Source organism: Schistocerca americana, chromosome 3 (assembly GCF_021461395.2).
Source record: "Schistocerca americana isolate TAMUIC-IGC-003095 chromosome 3, iqSchAmer2.1, whole genome shotgun sequence".
Classification (NCBI taxonomy): Eukaryota; Metazoa; Arthropoda; class Insecta; order Orthoptera; family Acrididae; genus Schistocerca; species Schistocerca americana.
The window spans coordinates 50,714,089-50,732,742 of NC_060121.1; the positions used below are offsets into that span (position 1 = coordinate 50,714,089).

The window sequence follows — 18,654 nt, forward strand, 5'->3', positions numbered from 1 at the left end:
ACCGACATAGAATTACCCGGCACGTTAGAAAACGAAACTCAGGGCGGATGAGGGAAACACGTTTTGGAAAGATCTTTGATGTCACAAAAGAAACAAGACATCAGAGGACATTTCAACTTCATCGGAATTTCCTGAACCACACTAAAATGCATAATTAGGCTTAAAGCGCACATCTGTATGTCCAGATTCGGATGTAAATTTTCTTGAGTACCAGTACTATATTATCTCATGTTTGGTTCTTTCGTATGGCATAATGCCATGCGAGCTAGAAGATGGAAAACGTGCACTTGAAATGCAGCGAACAGTTGAAACTAGCCAACAGTGTGAAATTAAACACTTTGTTTCAAATAAATTGACTGCCTCAGCGCAAAAGGTTAATAAAAGCTAGATCTCTTTAGCAAAACGACAAAAATAACTTCATTGTTCTGCAAGGTGATTAAAGCTTGACTGTCAGAAAGGTGGAAATAAAACCTGAAAAAAATAACATATTTTAACCTTCCGTAATTATGTGAACATATTTTAATTCATTTCAAGCTCCCGGCCACAGAAATCCGCTTTGTTTTCATTTGATGTGAGTGTAATAAATGAAGAGGAAACAGCAAAATCATTAAACATAAACACAGGTCATGTGGAGACTACCTACCTTCCCACCACAACACAGACTGCTCTGTGCATCAGCCCAGGATCTACGATATTTCTGAACCGGGGCAATACTGGATAGTGGTGCCCAGCAACACATCCGTAGCCAGATGCGGGAGAAGGTACTACCCATATGTGGCTCAACTGTGCATGCAAAAGAGCCTGCCCGCAACTGCTCAAACGAATCTAATGTCGACAGCTGTCACGTCACGCTCATCGGGGGCAATTTGTCGTTATGAATCACTGCGTAGTCTTTCTAAAACCTTTGACACACTTTGCTGTCGGCAGCCGCTTGTATGAGCACTATGTTTTGTTGTTGTATTTGGCCTATTTCCTTTGCAACTTAAGTTTTTTTTTCGTTTTTTCTTCCTCTTGTTAATGTTTTGTTGCTGCAGTATTATCCTGCAGATGCGGGACACAGTAATATCCTTTGTTGGAGTATTGGTTCTTAAGAGTCAAAATCACAAAAATTTAAATGAAAACTAAAACAACGAAACATTCCCAGAATTATAAAAAATTCCCGGGTTTTTCCCTGTTTCTCCCGGATGAAAAAATTCCCAGGTTTTTCCCAAATCTCCCGGCTGTCCCAGGTCGTATACACCCTGATAACATCCCACGTTCTTGAAAACGTACATCCTTCCATTTTTGTGCCCAATTCTAGTTGTTGAAATGCCTCCACATAATACAATAATGAGGGAACTGGTACCAGTAATCACTCCCTCAGCTTCAGGATCTCGGTCATCAAATTTGAACCCAGACTGCACAGGTTATATGGTTCATAGTAAGTTCAGCATATAACATAATCCTGGGTTTTGCGTGGTTTATGGAATGCTAGAGACATAGCAAGCACCGCCCCAAACACATAAAGAAGACAACAAATGAAACAAATGGACCATATGTTAATTTTCTCCAGCAGGTATGGCTCCTTACTAATGTGGTAATTGTAATCATTGTAGTACAGACAAAATCCTCCACAGTACTGCATCATCACATGACAAGCTAGAGTTTAATAGCATGATAAGGACACTAGCAGGACAAAATATTTTTAAGCAGGACAAATTAATGACTTGAATGAACAGCCTGAAGGAAAAAACAATAAAGAAATAGATACAATATGCAAGTACAGACAATATAGACTGACAATAGCCACACATAAAATACCTTATTAATCTGCCGTTGTTGAGCAGACAACCGCTTTTTTTTTCTTTGTTCAAGTTGCTCCTCTTTCTTTTTGGTGTAATCTTCACTGAGATTTGAGAAAGGATTGTGTTCTTCATCATAGCCATCATCCAGTGAGTACCACTCTCTATCCAATCTTTTCTGTTCTTCTTCCCACAATTCTCGTTCCTCTGCCGAGGACCACTGTACATCATTTTCTATTAAAAAAGGAAGACAGATTTAAAAAAGTAGTTAAGTATGTTACTAACATATTGTAATCCCCTTATTTTGCTAATGGGATGGATATGAGTATCACACTACCAACTAGAGATTTCCCATAGCCAAGTTGAAGAGTGCAACATTTGTACAGACAATAAACAAGAATGAATCTTTCTGATCCAAACATTAAATTTCTCTTTAAATTATTCTTCTGATAGTCCTTTGCAGATAGGATTCTTATAACCTCGGCACTATTGATACTCAACTCAAATAGCACAGTACATGTTGTTTTCTGCTTTAAACGCCCCTCTATCTGGTGACAAAACAACCAAATACATTCTCTCCTTGGCATGAATATATCACAGTTGAGTCATGTCCACTGACTCCCTGCTTACAATGTCGATGAATGCATATAATGAAATTGTGTGGAAGGAGAACCAACAGTCACTCATTAGAATTAACAGTATGCCAAAATGCTGCTTAAGTTTGAAGTATGCTGCTTCATTTAATGAACAAATAACCTAACGGAATGCAGCCGGGTGACGTCATCAACAACTGCCAATATTTCGACAGGACCACACCCTGCCATTTTCAAGATATAACCGCAGCAAGTAATTGCTCTGCAAGGGAATTTAAAACCTCAGTTGTAAGAGAAACTATGGGCAGATAAAACACACACACACACACACACACACACACACACACACACACACTGTAAACACTAGCACCATCACAAACCAAAGATGACCAGTGTCAGAAGTTGTTGATAGTGAAATTGATAATCAATGGGTGGAGTAGCATAAACTCTGTCACTCTGTTTTTCGACAAGGAAAAGATCAGAATTCCATGCAGACTTTAAACAAAAACAACTTTTTCTACTTGGGAGGTTTCTTGCTAGTTTAATTTCCACAGCTTCCTTAATAACGCTACCCCAATAGCTGGAAGTGCATGCCAGAATCTATTTGCTGTTATATTCCAATATTAGAGAAAGAAAGTTGCTACTCACCATATGGCAGAGAATCTAAGTTGCGACAGGCACAACAAGAAGATTCACACAGTTATAGCTTTTGGCCAGTAAGGCATTTGTCAGCAACAGAAACACTTACACATCTGAAACCAGGTGGTTTCAGTTGTCTGAGACTGCAGACGTGTGTGCAAGTTGCGTTTGCATGAGTGTGTGTGTGTGTGTGTGTGTGTGTGTGTGTGTGTGTGTGTGTGTGTGTTTCTATTGCTGACAAAGGCCTTAATGGCTGAAAGCTATAACTGTGTGAATCTTCTTCTTGTGCCTATCGCAACTTAGCATCTCCGCCATATGGTGAGTAGCAACTTTCCTTCTCTAATGTTGTTACATTACATCCTGGATTTTCCATTGTTTGATTGTTGTTATATTCCATAGGATGACTGGTGCCAGGGCAATGTTCTGCAATCGCAGATTCACTCGGCTGTTGTAGCATGAGTGTCACTTATGTTCAGCACATTGGTCCTCCAAAGTCCTGACAGTCTGACTGATACACGACATGACAAAACTGCAAGGAAAACAGTAGACATCTTAAGTAAAGTAGATCATTCTTTATGGAACTCAAAAGTACCCCGATCTTAGATGTTGGTCAAAAAATACACTTCACATCATATGTTCACAAAATGGACCACTCCTGTTCAAAATGCTCCCTGTGTAAAGCAAAACGTCATAGACTTTGGTGCCACCTCAGTATTATCATCACTCACTTGGTGCACAGTTGGTCAATAGTGCAAATCATATCTAATCTGTCTTTTGCTATAACCATTCTGAAGAAAAGTGACTTCAAGATGGGTGAACTCAGTTGACAAACTCTCAGGGATCAAGATGAGGTGGTCCCTGTGAACCAAAGTATGCACTACCACTTCATGTTGAGCTGGACCTTCTTTGCTTAGGACTGGTTTTCCCTCTGAGCTCTTGATATTCTTTTGAAATGGTTCTCTTTTCTCCAAAGGTCTCTTTAAATTTTCCTGTAGACAGTACCTATCTTACCCCTAGTGATACATTCCTCTAAATCCTTACATTTGTCCTCTAACCATCCCTGCTAAGCCATGTTGCACTTCTTGTCGATCTCATTTTTTGAGACATTTCTATCCCTTTTCGCCTGCTTCATTTGCTGCATTCTTATATTTTCTCCTTTCATCAATTACATTTAATATCCCTTCTGATACTGATGGATTTCTACAGCCTTCATCTTGTTACCAGCACGATCCTCTGTTGTCTTCACTATTTCATCTCACAAAGCTACCTATTCTTCCTCTACTGCCCTATTTTCCCTGTTCTTGTCAATCGTTCCCTAACGTTCTCTCTGAAACTCTCTGTAACCTCTGGTTCTTTCAGTTTACCCAGGTGCCATCTCCTTAAATTCCTACCTTTGTGCAGTTTCTTCAGTTTTTGTCTATAGTTCATAAACAATAAATTGTGCATCTGTCCTTGGAAATATATTACAATTAATAACCTGGTTCCTAAATCTCTGTCCTACCATCATATAATCTATCTGAAACCTGGTGTCTCCAGGCTGCTTCCACATATACAACCTTCTTTCATGATTCTTAAACCAAGTGTTAGCTATGATTCTACCAGGCAGCTTCCTCTTCCATTCCTTAACCCGAGTCCATATCCACCTACTACTTTTCCTCCTCTCCCCTTCCTACTATCGAATTCCAGTCCCCCATGATTATTAAATTTTCGTCTCCCTTAACTATCTGAATAATTTCTTTTATTGCATCATACATTTCTTCAATCTCTCATCATCTGCGGAGCTAGTTGGCATTTAAACTTGTACTACTGTGGTAGGCATGGGCTTCATGTCTATCTTGGCTACAATGGTGCATTCACTATGCTTATCCGTGTTCTTATATTTTGTTCATTATTAAACCTACTCCTGCATTAACGTTATTTGAATTTGTATTTATAACCCTGTATTCACCAGACCAGAAGTCTTGTTCCTCCTGCCACTGAACTTCGCTAATTCCCACTATATCTTTAAATTTTGTAACCTTACTGCCAGATTAAGTGATCTGACATTCCACGCCCCAATCCGTAGAACGCCAGTTTTGTTTCTGCTGATAATGACATCCATCTGAGCAGTCCCCACCCAGATATCCAAATGGGGAACTATTTTACCTCCGGAATATTTTACCCTAGAGGAAGCCATGATCATTCAACCATACAGTACAGCTGCATGTCCTCGGGACAAATTATGGCTATAATTTCCCCTTGCTTTCAGCAGATGTACCAGCACAGCAAGGCCGTTTTGGCTGATGTTTATTACAAGATCAGTTCCAGACTGTGGCCCCTGAAACTACTGAAAAGGCTGCTGCCCCTCTTCAGGAACTGTCTGGCCTCTTAACAGATACCCCTCCATTGTGGTTGCACCTATGGTATGGCTATCTGCATTGCTGAGGCACGCAAGCCTCCACACCAATGGCAAGGTCCATGGGGGTGGGGAGGGGGTCAGTGTGAATAGGCTTCCTATAAACGGCACATCCCAAAAAATCGAGGAAGGGAAGACAGCCATATTTTTCCACCTCCATCATGAAACAAATATTCTGGAGGATTGAATTCAGGTATTCTAAAAAGTCTTTCAAATTCTCACTTATCTACGTGTCTGAAAAACAAACACACACACACACACACACACACACACACACACACACACACACACAGAGAGAGAGAGAGAGAGAGAGAGAGAGAGAGAGAGAGAGAGAGATTCCAAGGCATGTTCCTTGACATCTTCCATAAACCAATTGGCAATAACCGCTAACAACGAACTCCCCATTGCAACTGCATGTGTCTGCTTGTAGTACTTGTCATGGAATAAAAAGTAAGTGGGAATCAACACACGGTGGAATAGGTTTGTTAATTCAGCAACAAAGCTAATCTCAATCAACCATAACAAATCAGACAGAGGGACATGCGTGGAGAGTGAGACCACATCAAAACTTACTAGAATATCAGAGTCATTAAAACACGTTCCTTCTAATCTAAATAAATCTACTGAGTTCTAAATGTGGGACTCACACTGACCTACAGGGTTCAACAGAGTAGCAAGGTGTTTTGCTACACAATATGCTGGAGCACCTATGTTACTCACAACTGGATGAAGAGGGACCCCTTCTTTGAGGAATTTAAGGATGTCATATAATCTAGATGGAACAGCATAATAAGAATTAGGGCTTTTAGTCACCTGTGACAATGCTGCAAAATATCACAATAATCATCAATAAGGAATTTCTTACTGCTTTGCCACACAAATTCATGGCAATATCAAGCAGGAGGCATTTATCTACAACATGAACATTCATATGCGTTAACAGATACAGATTTATTATGGAGAAGACCTAGGAATATTGTTAGAGTGTCTGCTTCGATCACAATGAAATGATGCATAAATGAATACTTAAAAAAAATTAAATAAAGTTGGTTAACCAAATTATCTGCAAAGATAAGTTTTATGAAGGACATGACTAAAACTGTCACCATCTTGATATTCTGTGTACAATGGGCTGAGATGAAGGCACTGTTAGTGCAATGAATAAAGTGTAATTACTTACAAGGGAACCTCCCCATCGCACCCCCCCTCAGATTTAGTTATAAGTTGGCACAGTGGATAGGCCTTGAAAAACTGAACACAGATCAATTGAGAAAACAGGAAGAAGTTGTGTGGAACTGTGAAAAAATAAGCAAAATATACAAACTGCGTAGTTCATGGGAACATAGGCAATATCAAGGATATAGGGACCGCAGGAGCGCCGTGGTCTCGTGGTAAGGTGCGCAGCTGCGGAACGAAAGGTCCTTGGTTCAAATCTTCCATCGAGTGAAAAGTTTAATTTTTTATTTTCAGTTTATGTGATGAACTCTTATGTTTTCATCACTTTTTTGGGAGTGATCACATCCACAAGAAAACCTAAATCTGGCAAGATAGAAGAATCTTTTTACCCATTCGCCAAGTGTACAAGTTAGGTGGGTCGACAACATATTCCTGTCATGTGACGTACATGCCGTCACCAGTGTCGTATATCAGATGTGTTTTCCTGTGGAGGAATCGGTTGACGTATGACCTTGTGATCAAATGTTTTCGTTTCCCATTGGAGAGGCACGTCGTTTCGTCTACTAATCGCACGGTTTTGCGATACGGTCGCAAAACACAGACACTAAACTTATTACAGTGAACAGAGACGTCAATGACCGAACGGACAGATAATAACCATCCAAAAATAAAGAAAGTAAAATATTCACTCGAGGGAAGACTTGAACCAAGGACCTCTCGTTCCGCAGCAGCTCACGCTACCATGGGACCACTCCGCTCCTGTGCTCAGATTGTCCAATATGTTGCCTTTGTGGCCCATGGACTACTCAGTTTGTATATTTTGCTTATTTTTTCACAGTTCCACACAACTTCTTCCTGTTTTCTCAATTGATCTGTGTTCAGTTTATCAAGGCCTATCCACTGTGCCAACTTATAACTAAATCTCAGGGGGGTGCGATGGGGAGGTTCCCTTGTTAGCTGTGTACTGTTATTGATAGTCAAGTTGAATGTCCACTGCAGTCCATGTCCCTCTCTTTCTACACTTGTTTGTTTCCTCAGCAGTAAGTCTTTAATACATTCAATCCCTTAATATTCATTTTCAGACTTTGGTGAAGCCAACACCTGGTGGTATCTTAATAAATTTGGAGTGCATCTGAAGATTTGGACATACTGAATACTAACTCACAGTCCTTCATCCGTTAATGGAATAAGTAACAGTGTATTTTAGAGAAAAATCTGATCACAGAGGACTATACAAAAGCACTTTTCATAACGACCTCAGCCAATTACAGAGCATAAATATTTTTATGGTACCCATGTTTATCTTACTAGTGAGTGAGCTTAACAATGTTAACACATTTTTGTGGCCCTAGCAATGGAAGGAAATGGTATGTGTGTGTACTTACAATGAAACTGGAAGTCAGAACAGAAATAGGAAATGCAGTCCTTTCCAAGTCTAAGGCAACTTGTGGTCTGCAGTGAAATATACCATGTTTCTACTGATAATGGTTTACTTGGTGTTGTTTCCACACGCTATTTGAACAACTGATAAATAATTATCTTCAACTAGAATCACAAAGGGATCACAAATTTAGCATTGGAGGGCAGTGTGGAGGGTAAAAATCGCAGAGGGAGACCAAGAGATGAATACACTAAGCAGATTCAGAAGGATGTAGGTTGCAGTAAGTACTGGGAGATGAAGAAGCTTGTACAGGATAGAGTAGCATGGAGAGCTGCATCAAACCAGTCTCAGGACTGATGACCATGACCACAACAACAACATAGAATAATCACTGTAGTCTGAGCAATGAATAAATCTGTCATAAGTGTGATCACATAAAAGGACCCTGTAATGAACATGACTATATCAATGAAGGTCAAACACTACCAATAAACAAGGCCACATATTATTTGCCTCTCAACTGCAAGGCTATTTATGGCAGTATTTCTAAAGTGTCATTAAATTCTGATGGAAAAGAGGTATTATGTGGCCAGTTTACTAAATTATTGTGTCCTGCACTCACTTTACCTTCAATGCATGACTACATTGACATATGACAATAATTTAGTCTTCTCTAAGAGAACTGACTGCCGGAGGTCAACATAGTTATTTTCGGCAGAAGTTTTTCATGTGTGACCTATTATGTAGCAAAGCATAATGTATTACCTTTTCCTGGCAGAGGTGTAGCACCAGTTCTCTTCCTGTCACGGGCCCAGCTATTGAATCTGTGGGCAGGGGTAGGTCTTGGAGTTTCATCTTTCCGTAGGCGCTTTTCTGTTCCTTTTCTGATTGACCAGTCACTGTCTGGTTCTCTTGTCTGTGGTGTTGGGAGATCCCAACTGGAATACTTTGATGGTGTCGGATCGTCGTCATCCCAGCTTGTTCTGCAAGCATACAGCAGAGTATTTTTATAATGTAAAATAATGGTTTTAAATGTAAAACACAAACAGCTGGGCAACAAGAGGCATATGTACAATAACGACTAGCCTATCTGATTACTCATCTACTGTCTTCTTAGAATCTTAAGCTGCAATATAATTTTCTATGTTTTCCCTTAATGTATTATATAACCTGTATCTCTGTAATTTTCTAAACAAACAAGAAGAACAAGAAAGGTTTCCCAACTAATTTACTAACTTCCTACTAATATGTAGACTGTCTATGAAATTAAGTCATCAAACAAATCTGTAGGAGACTTTTTACTAAATAATCCTTCCATACCACATATCCAAGGGAACATGGAATGCCACCTATGTGATATTATAAGACATAATTCTTACTTGGATGTGGGATCCTTTATCTTTATGACTGGTGTGAGAGGCTCATCTCGAAAACGAGGTGTTTCAATCCAGCTGTGAGCAGAACGGGAAGATCCCCGCTCAGATCTTTTATCAACATCTCGTTCACGGCTCCTCCTTTCATTGTGATGACTTCTTTTATCACGATCTCTTTCTGCATAACAGTAATTCAGGGGAAATTGTCTTACTAAGACCTCAGCAAACAGAAAAAGATACCAAAAGACAGACTTTCTAAGTAATAAGTAATTTTTAAAAATATAAACAATTATGTTCACTTGCAATGTGAGCTGTACAAGTGCTTCACTTTATCTCTTTGAAATATGAAATAAAATTTGATACACATAAGTATTCTATTGGTTACCTTTATAATGGTGATGAGAATGTTTATGCCTGTCATCATGTGCTCGTTTCTCTCTATGTTTATCTTTTGTAGATGCATGGACACCTCTCTCTTTGTTTTTCTGTAGTCTTTCAACTAATCTCTGGCGAGCTTCATCGGATATTCCTCCTGTGTATGTTGGAGTTTCTTCTTGAACATGGCGATAGTGCCTTTAAAATATTAAAGTAAGTCTTAATACCACAGCTAAAAAAAGAGATGTGAAATTTTAAATGTTAACTGTGGTTCCAATGTGTTTCTGAAACACAACATTTAAGTGAAACCACATTTACCATGAAAGTGCAACAGTAAAACAATTGGAAACCATTACAATCATGAAACTTCTAACAAGCTGCACATGACAATCGCACCACCATGAAGGAAAGGGTGAGGAAGGGGGAAAGGGAGGGAGAGAGAGGGAAGGAGGGGTGGAAGGGGTGGCTGAAGACTTACACAATTTGTCTGGAAATTAATGTCATTGGCTAAATAGCACTTATGATGTTGGCATATCATTGGTGTTGGTCATAGCCAACTGGGTGATAGCATACAGTAGCCAATGAGAATCGCTAAATCTAATGATTTCTTTCAGCAGAAAATATGAATTGATTATGTTTGATTTCATATCGAGAGTGGCACAATACCTTTTACTGATCTGGTTATTACAAGTTTTAAGTGTAGTTAGTGATTTTTGTATATCTTTGATAATTGGAAATAACCTAAATGTGCTGCCAGATTGACCTGTAATTTTAATGTGACAACTAGCTTGTGTGTTGGCAAATCCAACAAATGTCAACACAAAAATATGATAGCTATAATAGACTGAATTGCAGAGTAACCTCAGATACACATTTGCCATTGCAATAACATACTTTTACGTATTATTTCCAGTTTTGCTGGAAATTCGGAAGATGTGGTTAAACTCTAACCTAATAGAACATAAAACTCTAACCTAATAGAACACAATATTAGCCAAATTTATTTAAGAACTGTAGGAAATTATGAGTGAGCGTTATGACTGCTATCGACACGCGATTCATGATTCATCCTACTCAGTTCTCATAGTTCACCACGTGAACTGTTACCAGTGTAGGCATGCAAGAAACAGCAATGGACATCATAACTGCACTTTTACCTACATCACCAGTTCTGTTGCGATGCCCCTATTGCTCAGAACTGCCCACCCAAGCTAACAGGTGAGGATTGTCAACTTCCCAGTGCGACCAATCCCAGTTTCATCTGAGCTTCTGGTGAGTCAGGACACGTCCCTACATGAAACTTGTCAATGGTCTGTTTCCAGCCGTGATGCGTCATTCACTTGAAGAATGGTACACAATCAAATTCTACATGAAACTTGGAAAGCCCACTGCCACAACATTTCCAACGATTGGGCGGGTATTTGGGAATGAATGGCTGTCAAAAGAGCATGTGTTTCAGTGGCACAAGGTGTTTCTGCGAAGTCGGGATGACGTCAATGACAAAAATATCTCTGGGTGCCCGTAAATGTCGAAAGTTGAAGACAGTGTGACTCGTGTATACAGCCAGTAGAATGAGTGTTCATCTGGTAGCTCAGACACTGAATATTCATAAAACTGTTGTTCATGAAATTATAACTGAACAATTGAAGATAAAGCAAAACTGGTACTAAAAAGTTTGATTGACGACCACACGTCCAATGGAATGCTAATTTGTGAAGAACTTCTGGAATTTTTTTAAAACAAGGCTACCTTTTTTGGAAAATGTTACAATGGGAGATGAGTCATGGGCTTTCAGATGCCATCCTGAGATGAAGAGACAGAGCCCTGAGTGGCCACACCATGTAATTACAAAAAAAAAAAAAAAAAAAAAAAAAAAAAAAAAAAAAAAAAAAAAAAAAAAAAAAAGAAGGAACACTCAGTGTCTTTTTCAATGATTATACACAGTGAAGAAGCAATGACAGAAATAAAAGAAAGGGTCAAGAGCAAGGTTAAAACTCAAAGTGAAAGGACATCACTGGCAATCTTTGACAACAGCATTATTATCCTCAGTGAGAATGAAGAAGAATTACATGATCTGTTGAATGGAACAAGCAGTCTAATGAGTACAGAATATGGATTGAGCATAAATCAAAGAAAGATGAAAGTAATGGGAGACAGCAGAAATGAAAACAGTGAGAAACTTAATATTAGGATTGCTGGTTACAAAGTAGATAAAGTTACTAAATTCTGTTACCTATAAAAAAAAAATAGGCAGCAATATAACCCATGATCGATGGAGCAATGGCGAGAAAAAAACCAGAGTAGCACTGGCAAGAAGGCATTCCGGGCCAAGAGAAGTCTACTAGTATCAAACAGACCTTGATTTGAGGAAGAAATTTCTTAGAATGTACATTGAGCACAGCATGGTACGGTAGTGAAACATGGACTGTGGAAAAAATGGAACAGAAGAGGATCAAAGCTTTTGTAATGTGGTACTATGAATGAATGTTGAAAATAAGGTGGACTGATAAGGTAAGTACACAAGCAGACTGAAGTGACGAATGAAAATTTACACCAAGGCTGGGGTTCAAACCCAGGTCTCCTGTTGACTAGACAGATATGCTAAATACAACTCCACCCCGGCCAACTGCATGGACAACCCCAGCACGGCTCCCTCCATAATCTAAATTACAGATACATCACAGATGTATGACTTTGGAACTGCACAGTTTCATTTGATAAGGTACACTCTTTAAGGAATGAGGTTCTCTGAAGAATCGGCAAAGAATGGGTTATGGAAAACACAAGAAGAACCGACAGGATGATAGCTCATCTGTTAAGACACCAGGAAATAGCTTCCATGGTACTAGAGGGAGCTGTACAGGGTAAAAACTGCAAAAGAAGACAAAGGTTGGAATACATCCAGCAAATAATTGAGGATGTAGGTTGCAATTGCTACTCTGAGATGAAGAGGTTGGCACAGGGGAGGAATTCGTGGCAGGCTGTATCAAACAAGTCAGAAGACTGATGAAAAACAAGTGTAAGTGTTCAAAAAGCTGAAAACGAGGTCACGGGCATCAAACCACACACTGGCGGTTCTTGAATGCTTCACCAAGACAATACACTGAGTCCTGGCCTTGTTTTATTTCTGTGCTACAAGACACTCTTGAAAGAATGCCATTTCAAGAACATTGACAATGTGACAGCTACTATTCGCATACCTTAAAGGACATTCAAACTCAGGCCTTCCAGGATGCCTACAGCACATCAAATTCTCGTCTAGAAAGAATGTATTAATGCAAGAGCATCTTATTTCGATGAATTTATGGTCAATAAATTAATTTTTATGGACTTAGTGACACTTCTTTCCCGTCAAACCATTCTACGCTACACAAATACTAAACTAGTGGACTACTTTAATTTCTAAGGAGGTAATTACTGATGTTGCTTCACAGCATAAATTTACACTGAAAATAAAGAGCAAACAGTAATAAGTAAAGCCATAAAATATAAGCTATTTGGACCTTAGGTTTTCAGCAACTGAAAACACAAAAGGAAAATTAGGATATATTTTCAGTGCCTCATGCAATGAATTGCTCATTGCCTCAAATTAAATTTGTTATTACATTCAAACAAAAGTGCAAAACAATTTTATCTTAGCACAATTTGTCCAACAAGACTGCACATGGATGCAGCAGTTATTCCTAATTTAAAATGAATCTGGCTGATGAGTTTGCAAAGTCATTCTCTCTTACCCTAGTTGCTACTTATATAATTTCAATTGTCTGTAGCTTCTGCGAACTCCTCTGAAAATGTACACGACACACACAGCAGATTAAAGTGCAAAATCTGATGCAATATAAAAGTCTGCACTCCCCCTTCATATTCCACCCACAGATAGTTTATAGGAAGAGATGTCGCTGGTAATGTTGTGCATATTCTCAGATTTCTCTAATTTTGTAATATATAATTTGGGGGAAGCAATATGTTTCTAGACTTTTACTGAAATGTACTAACAGCAAACTGCTTTTCTGTTTTGGAAAATATATACACAATAGGCTCTAATAAAACTATCAAAACAAAAGTTTCAGACAGACTGGAATTAAGTAAATTAAGATACTAAATGTTTTTGGGCATGCACTTGTTACAACATGAAACGCAAACCAAAGATTACACATCATCTTACATAATAATTAATGAAAAGCACAAGATTGTGTATGTTCTATAAAATTAATTAATTTTGTTAAGCCGTGTTTGGTTTACAAGGCCATCGTCAGACTTCAACTGGCTATTGCTGTCAAATAAGATGATGTTACACATTGAGAGTGATGTACAAACACGGATCAAATGTCATTAGCGGTAGTGGAGTAGTAAAGTAATTAAAAAGTGTTAAAAGTTAAATAGTAAATAAATATCATGGGAATAAATCAGTAAAACATCAAAACTAAACATTTGGAAAAAATAACTATACAATAATTTCATTTAAATTAAATTAAGAATGAGAATAAAATAAAATTAGGCTAATACAAAAGTACAGACAAATAGCTTGAAGAGGTATTACACACTGAAGGTGATGCAGAAACAGAGTGAAAGACAGGACTGACAAGTGTAATGGAAAATACATACGCTAAAATATATATCAGTGGTATGAATAATCTCTCTTACTGTGGGGAAGGTGTACATATCACAAAACAACAGAATATATGGAGTAAATGCTGTAGCTCAGCAACTTAAGCAGATTCTTGAAACGAAAATATCAGAAAGTTAGGCCTACTCTACTTCATACATTTATATTTGTTTCTGTCAAATTATATAAAAATCTGAGAACATTCAACACACATACATAAGGATGTAGTACTCATAGCCTGTAGTCTACATTAGGTTGAATGCCTATAGCCTGGTTATAAATTTGGGAAAACCGACAAATGTATAATCACAAGAATGTATTACTTTCTATACATTGCACATTCTGTAACGGTATTTTCTTGTCTGCTGAGAACCATTTTCCCAACAATGTTTCCAAGTTTTTAAGATATCTGAAGGAGTTAACTGCAAGATCTTCTCCAACCAAATCTTTCATTTATTGTGGCACCCCAATACTGTTTGAGTTAAAATATCTATGATTGTATGTCAGTCAGCACAGTGGTTATGTAGTGATAACAAACTACGTTGATAGCTAGCACCATTGGGTCAGGCCAAGCTGATAGGTTGTACCGCATTCTTCATTACTTTCAACACAAAATACCCACTGTTCAAAAAATGTTGAAAACACAATGTAAGCTCACACTCTTGGAACTGTGGTACACAACTATTCAGTCTAAATCACACTATTCATTGCTTAAATGTTATTCTGTCTCAGAATGGAGCACATTATGCGATAATTAGAACAATTGGCAGACAGGTGAAGCCAGTATTAGCCAACCAATTTTAAAAATTATATTGTGAATAGGATAGATTACTACACCATCTAACAGGGATGCTAAGCCACAAACAGGTACAACAATAAGACTGTCAAACGAGTAGGTTTTCGGTGAAAAAGGCTGTTTGTAACACAGCAGTGAGTAATAATGGTAATATGCAGTGCCTAATCTACAGCTTCTTGCAGACGGTCTTTTAAACTACTGGTTATGCTGACAAAAGCCTCAATAAATTTATTCACTTCTCAACAATCAATTACAGTTCAAAAACAACAGTTAACTTTCATAAATACAGAAGGAGATCTGGCTTACATTCTTCCTTACCCAGCTTTTGTGTGGTAATCAGTCAGAAAATATCTTTGACCACCAACCCGGTGATTTAAAGAATTTACTAGATAGTAAAATGAACTCCATATACAAACTGAAATCATATCTGCTTGACAACTTCTCCTAATTCAGAGAAAATATTTGAATTGTAAACCCTTTTCAGGTTAACAGAAACGTCTGATTCCACCCGTCTGCTTTGACCAAAGATGTCACCAATATGGCGGAAACAACCATTCACAACAATTAGCATATTGTGAGTATGATGTCATTATATAAACATGACAACAAACACAAAAATATATCGAAAACCCATCCTACACATATTCCCCAAAAATATAATGAAACTAACGGGACAAGTGGGGGAAACTGGGGGCTTTTGGGTGGGGACAAACAAAAAATAAACACACCACTAGAGAGAACCACCGACCGCAACAATACGCCACAAACACAAACTAAACCAAAAACATCACTTAACACACAACACATAAACATACCACAAGAGAGCACCACCGATCACATCAAAACAACACCTACAAACACGCCACTCCCACAAACTAAATTCCGCACCTTCGTGACACCACACACCACAACAGCCTTACGTCGCGGCTCAAAGCCGATGGGTGGAATCGGACACTTCCGTTGACCCGGTTTTTCTATGTGTGGTTTTATTTTAGGGAGGGAGAGCAGGGGGGTGGGGATGGGGGGGGGGAAGGAATATGTAATTGAACTAGTAAAGTATAAATCACTGTTTTTAGAAAAAAAAAAAAACACACACAAATAAAAATTAGCTTAACACAATTCTGTCAATGGTCAGCTTGCTGTCATATTTTTTTTCCAATGGGAAAGCACATTATAATAGGCTAATACTTTTTCCGCATCATAGTGTGAGATCGCAATTACAACATATGGAACTTGTAAACAGCTTAATTAATTACAAGATACTCATGTTAATGGTTAGCATGAACCATCTACACTGAAACCCTATATAATTTCTATAAATTAACTGGCATGAGGCACATAACTGCAAGATACTATGTGCACATTCCTTGTTCAAGGAATGTGCAAATAATTAAGTTCAATAATAATATTAAAAACAAAAACTGAATTAAATAAAGAGAAATATTCTATTAAGCAAACAGCAACAGACACAGAAAAGAACAAATAGAAATTTTTCATGCACTGTATCCTGCCCAGCTGTATCTCCAAAGATCGGAGGTCAATGGTGATTTTCCCCATATACTCACTGAAGAGATCTACTCGCTTCAAATCTTTGGTTCCTTTTGCTGATGGGAAGAATACTTACGGCTTCCAAAGTTAGCATCTGTGTCTGATTTTGCTCATTTCTATGTCTGTTGCCATACCTTTCGTACACATTTTATTTAGGGAGCAAAATACCTCATATCAAAAATTATGGTATATTATGAAGATTCTTTGGATTAAGCATTTTGATAATAAGCCCAGGTAAACATGCATCTCACCTGTCTTTAGATTTTCGTTTGTGCTTTCTGTGACCATTATCATCCACTCTTTTTTCATCACCTTCAGATTTGTCAGACAGATGCTTAACCTTCTTTGCATCATTTTGCTCTGCCTCCTGTTTCTCCTTTCTGCGTATTGCTGGAAGTATTTAAATACGTTTACCATTAGGGGCTGTGGGAGTATTTCTCAAAAGTCTTCAATCACATTAATTATTTCTCTTTGGGAAAGATGTATAATCCAAATGTTGTGTGAAACAAGGCTTCTGGTATGTTAGAACTGCCTGAAAACAACATTCTTCACAGATCACACGTTTAAACTGGAAACTTAGGTAAACTGTTTACATATGTGAAAAAATACCAGATTAAGGGCACAACCTCAACACTTTATCTGGTGTGCAGTGTGTCACATTAATGAACTTACCACAAAGCTGGACCCAACTCTTAATCTTGAGTTGTACAACGTAAAATAAATTATACAAGCATATGGACAATTATGTCGTCCGTCTGATTTTATGGATAACTGCTGAAGCAGTTGCGTTCACTGGTTGCTCCAACAACTTATTAATCAGGGAATACACAAAAATGTGCTTATTGTAAATTTTACATCCTTAATTGTCCAAGTAACCAAATTCTATACCAAAATTTATATTCCAAGCAATTTGTCAGCACCGGCAGAAAACTGTACATTTTTTTCCTTTGTGTACGGCTCCATATATCACGAATTACTCAAATCAGTTTGGAATCGTACACAGCAACGACTGTCGTATAGTACAACAAGTAAAAGACCTTACTGGACGCTACGGCTATCATACCATAACTTCCAACTGGGTATTTTACCGATCTATGACTTCAACATTTATTATACTGGAAGATAACAAGTTATTACATCTAACTCTGGAACAAACAATCAGAAAAATTGTAACTTTTACCTGCTAACTTATCCAATCCAAGAAGTGACTTCTTCGGAGCTGGTGTTTTAAATACGCCGTCATCATTAACCGGTTTCTTCTTTACAACTAAACCACCTACTTCTTCAGTGATCCCTTCCAATCTATAAACACCTTCTTCGTCTCCTTCCATTACAATGTTTCTGAGTGCCTAAGTTTTTCTGAAGTCTGGTACGTGACACTGCATGTTATTTCCAGAAATTGTAGCGGCAGATTGGAATTTTCATATCGGAAAACATTCTACAGAAAATTGTAAACACAAACACAGAAAAGAACGCTTATCATCATATTATTGTCATGCCATCACAAAAGATATATTGCACTTTCGACTGACTTAAGTTTTCACACTTGTAAACATTGAACAAACCAAAGATCTTCAAGAAAAGTATTGTGCACAATCGTAGATCATGTTAAATGTGATCTATGAACACAACATTAGTGCCAAAGACTACTAAGAACTTATTCTTGCAACACAATACGTAAACTGGAATAGTTGCAGCAGCTTATTCTTGGTCGGGAATGTAAATCATAATTTCTAAATATCGCGAGCACATAGAGTAATAGCTAACAGACCATGATAAACTTTTGAAAATCGTAGTCCATCAATAAATAATTAGATTGATGTCTTTTTTTCAGACATGATCCTCAATCCCTTTCTGAGAAAGACAGGAAATTGTTGCTAGACCACAGCGAGAGAACTCAATCAAACATGTTTCTCAATCAGACATGTTCCTCAACTATTTTCTGCGGAATACAAGAAATTGTTGCTAGACCATAGCGAGAGAACTCAATC

General features: G+C 38.1%; 1 protein-coding gene across 1 annotated transcript in view; it reads right to left on the bottom strand.

Moving 5' to 3' along the window:
• The window catches only part of LOC124605505 (pre-mRNA-splicing factor ATP-dependent RNA helicase PRP16), a 186,628-nt gene extending 168,406 nt beyond the window's left edge, over positions 1 to 18,222 (bottom strand). The window contains exons 1-6 of the mRNA XM_047137238.1: positions 17,844 to 18,222; positions 16,915 to 17,053; positions 9,724 to 9,911; positions 9,345 to 9,516; positions 8,731 to 8,948; positions 1,801 to 2,015 (exon numbers count right to left, since the gene is read on the bottom strand). Coding sequence (XP_046993194.1) covers positions 1,801 to 2,015; positions 8,731 to 8,948; positions 9,345 to 9,516; positions 9,724 to 9,911; positions 16,915 to 17,053; positions 17,844 to 17,994 — 1,083 coding nt within the window. The 5' untranslated portion in view covers positions 17,995 to 18,222. The remainder of the gene's footprint in view (positions 1 to 1,800; positions 2,016 to 8,730; positions 8,949 to 9,344; positions 9,517 to 9,723; positions 9,912 to 16,914; positions 17,054 to 17,843) is intronic.
• Positions 18,223 to 18,654: the final 432 nt, after the last annotated feature.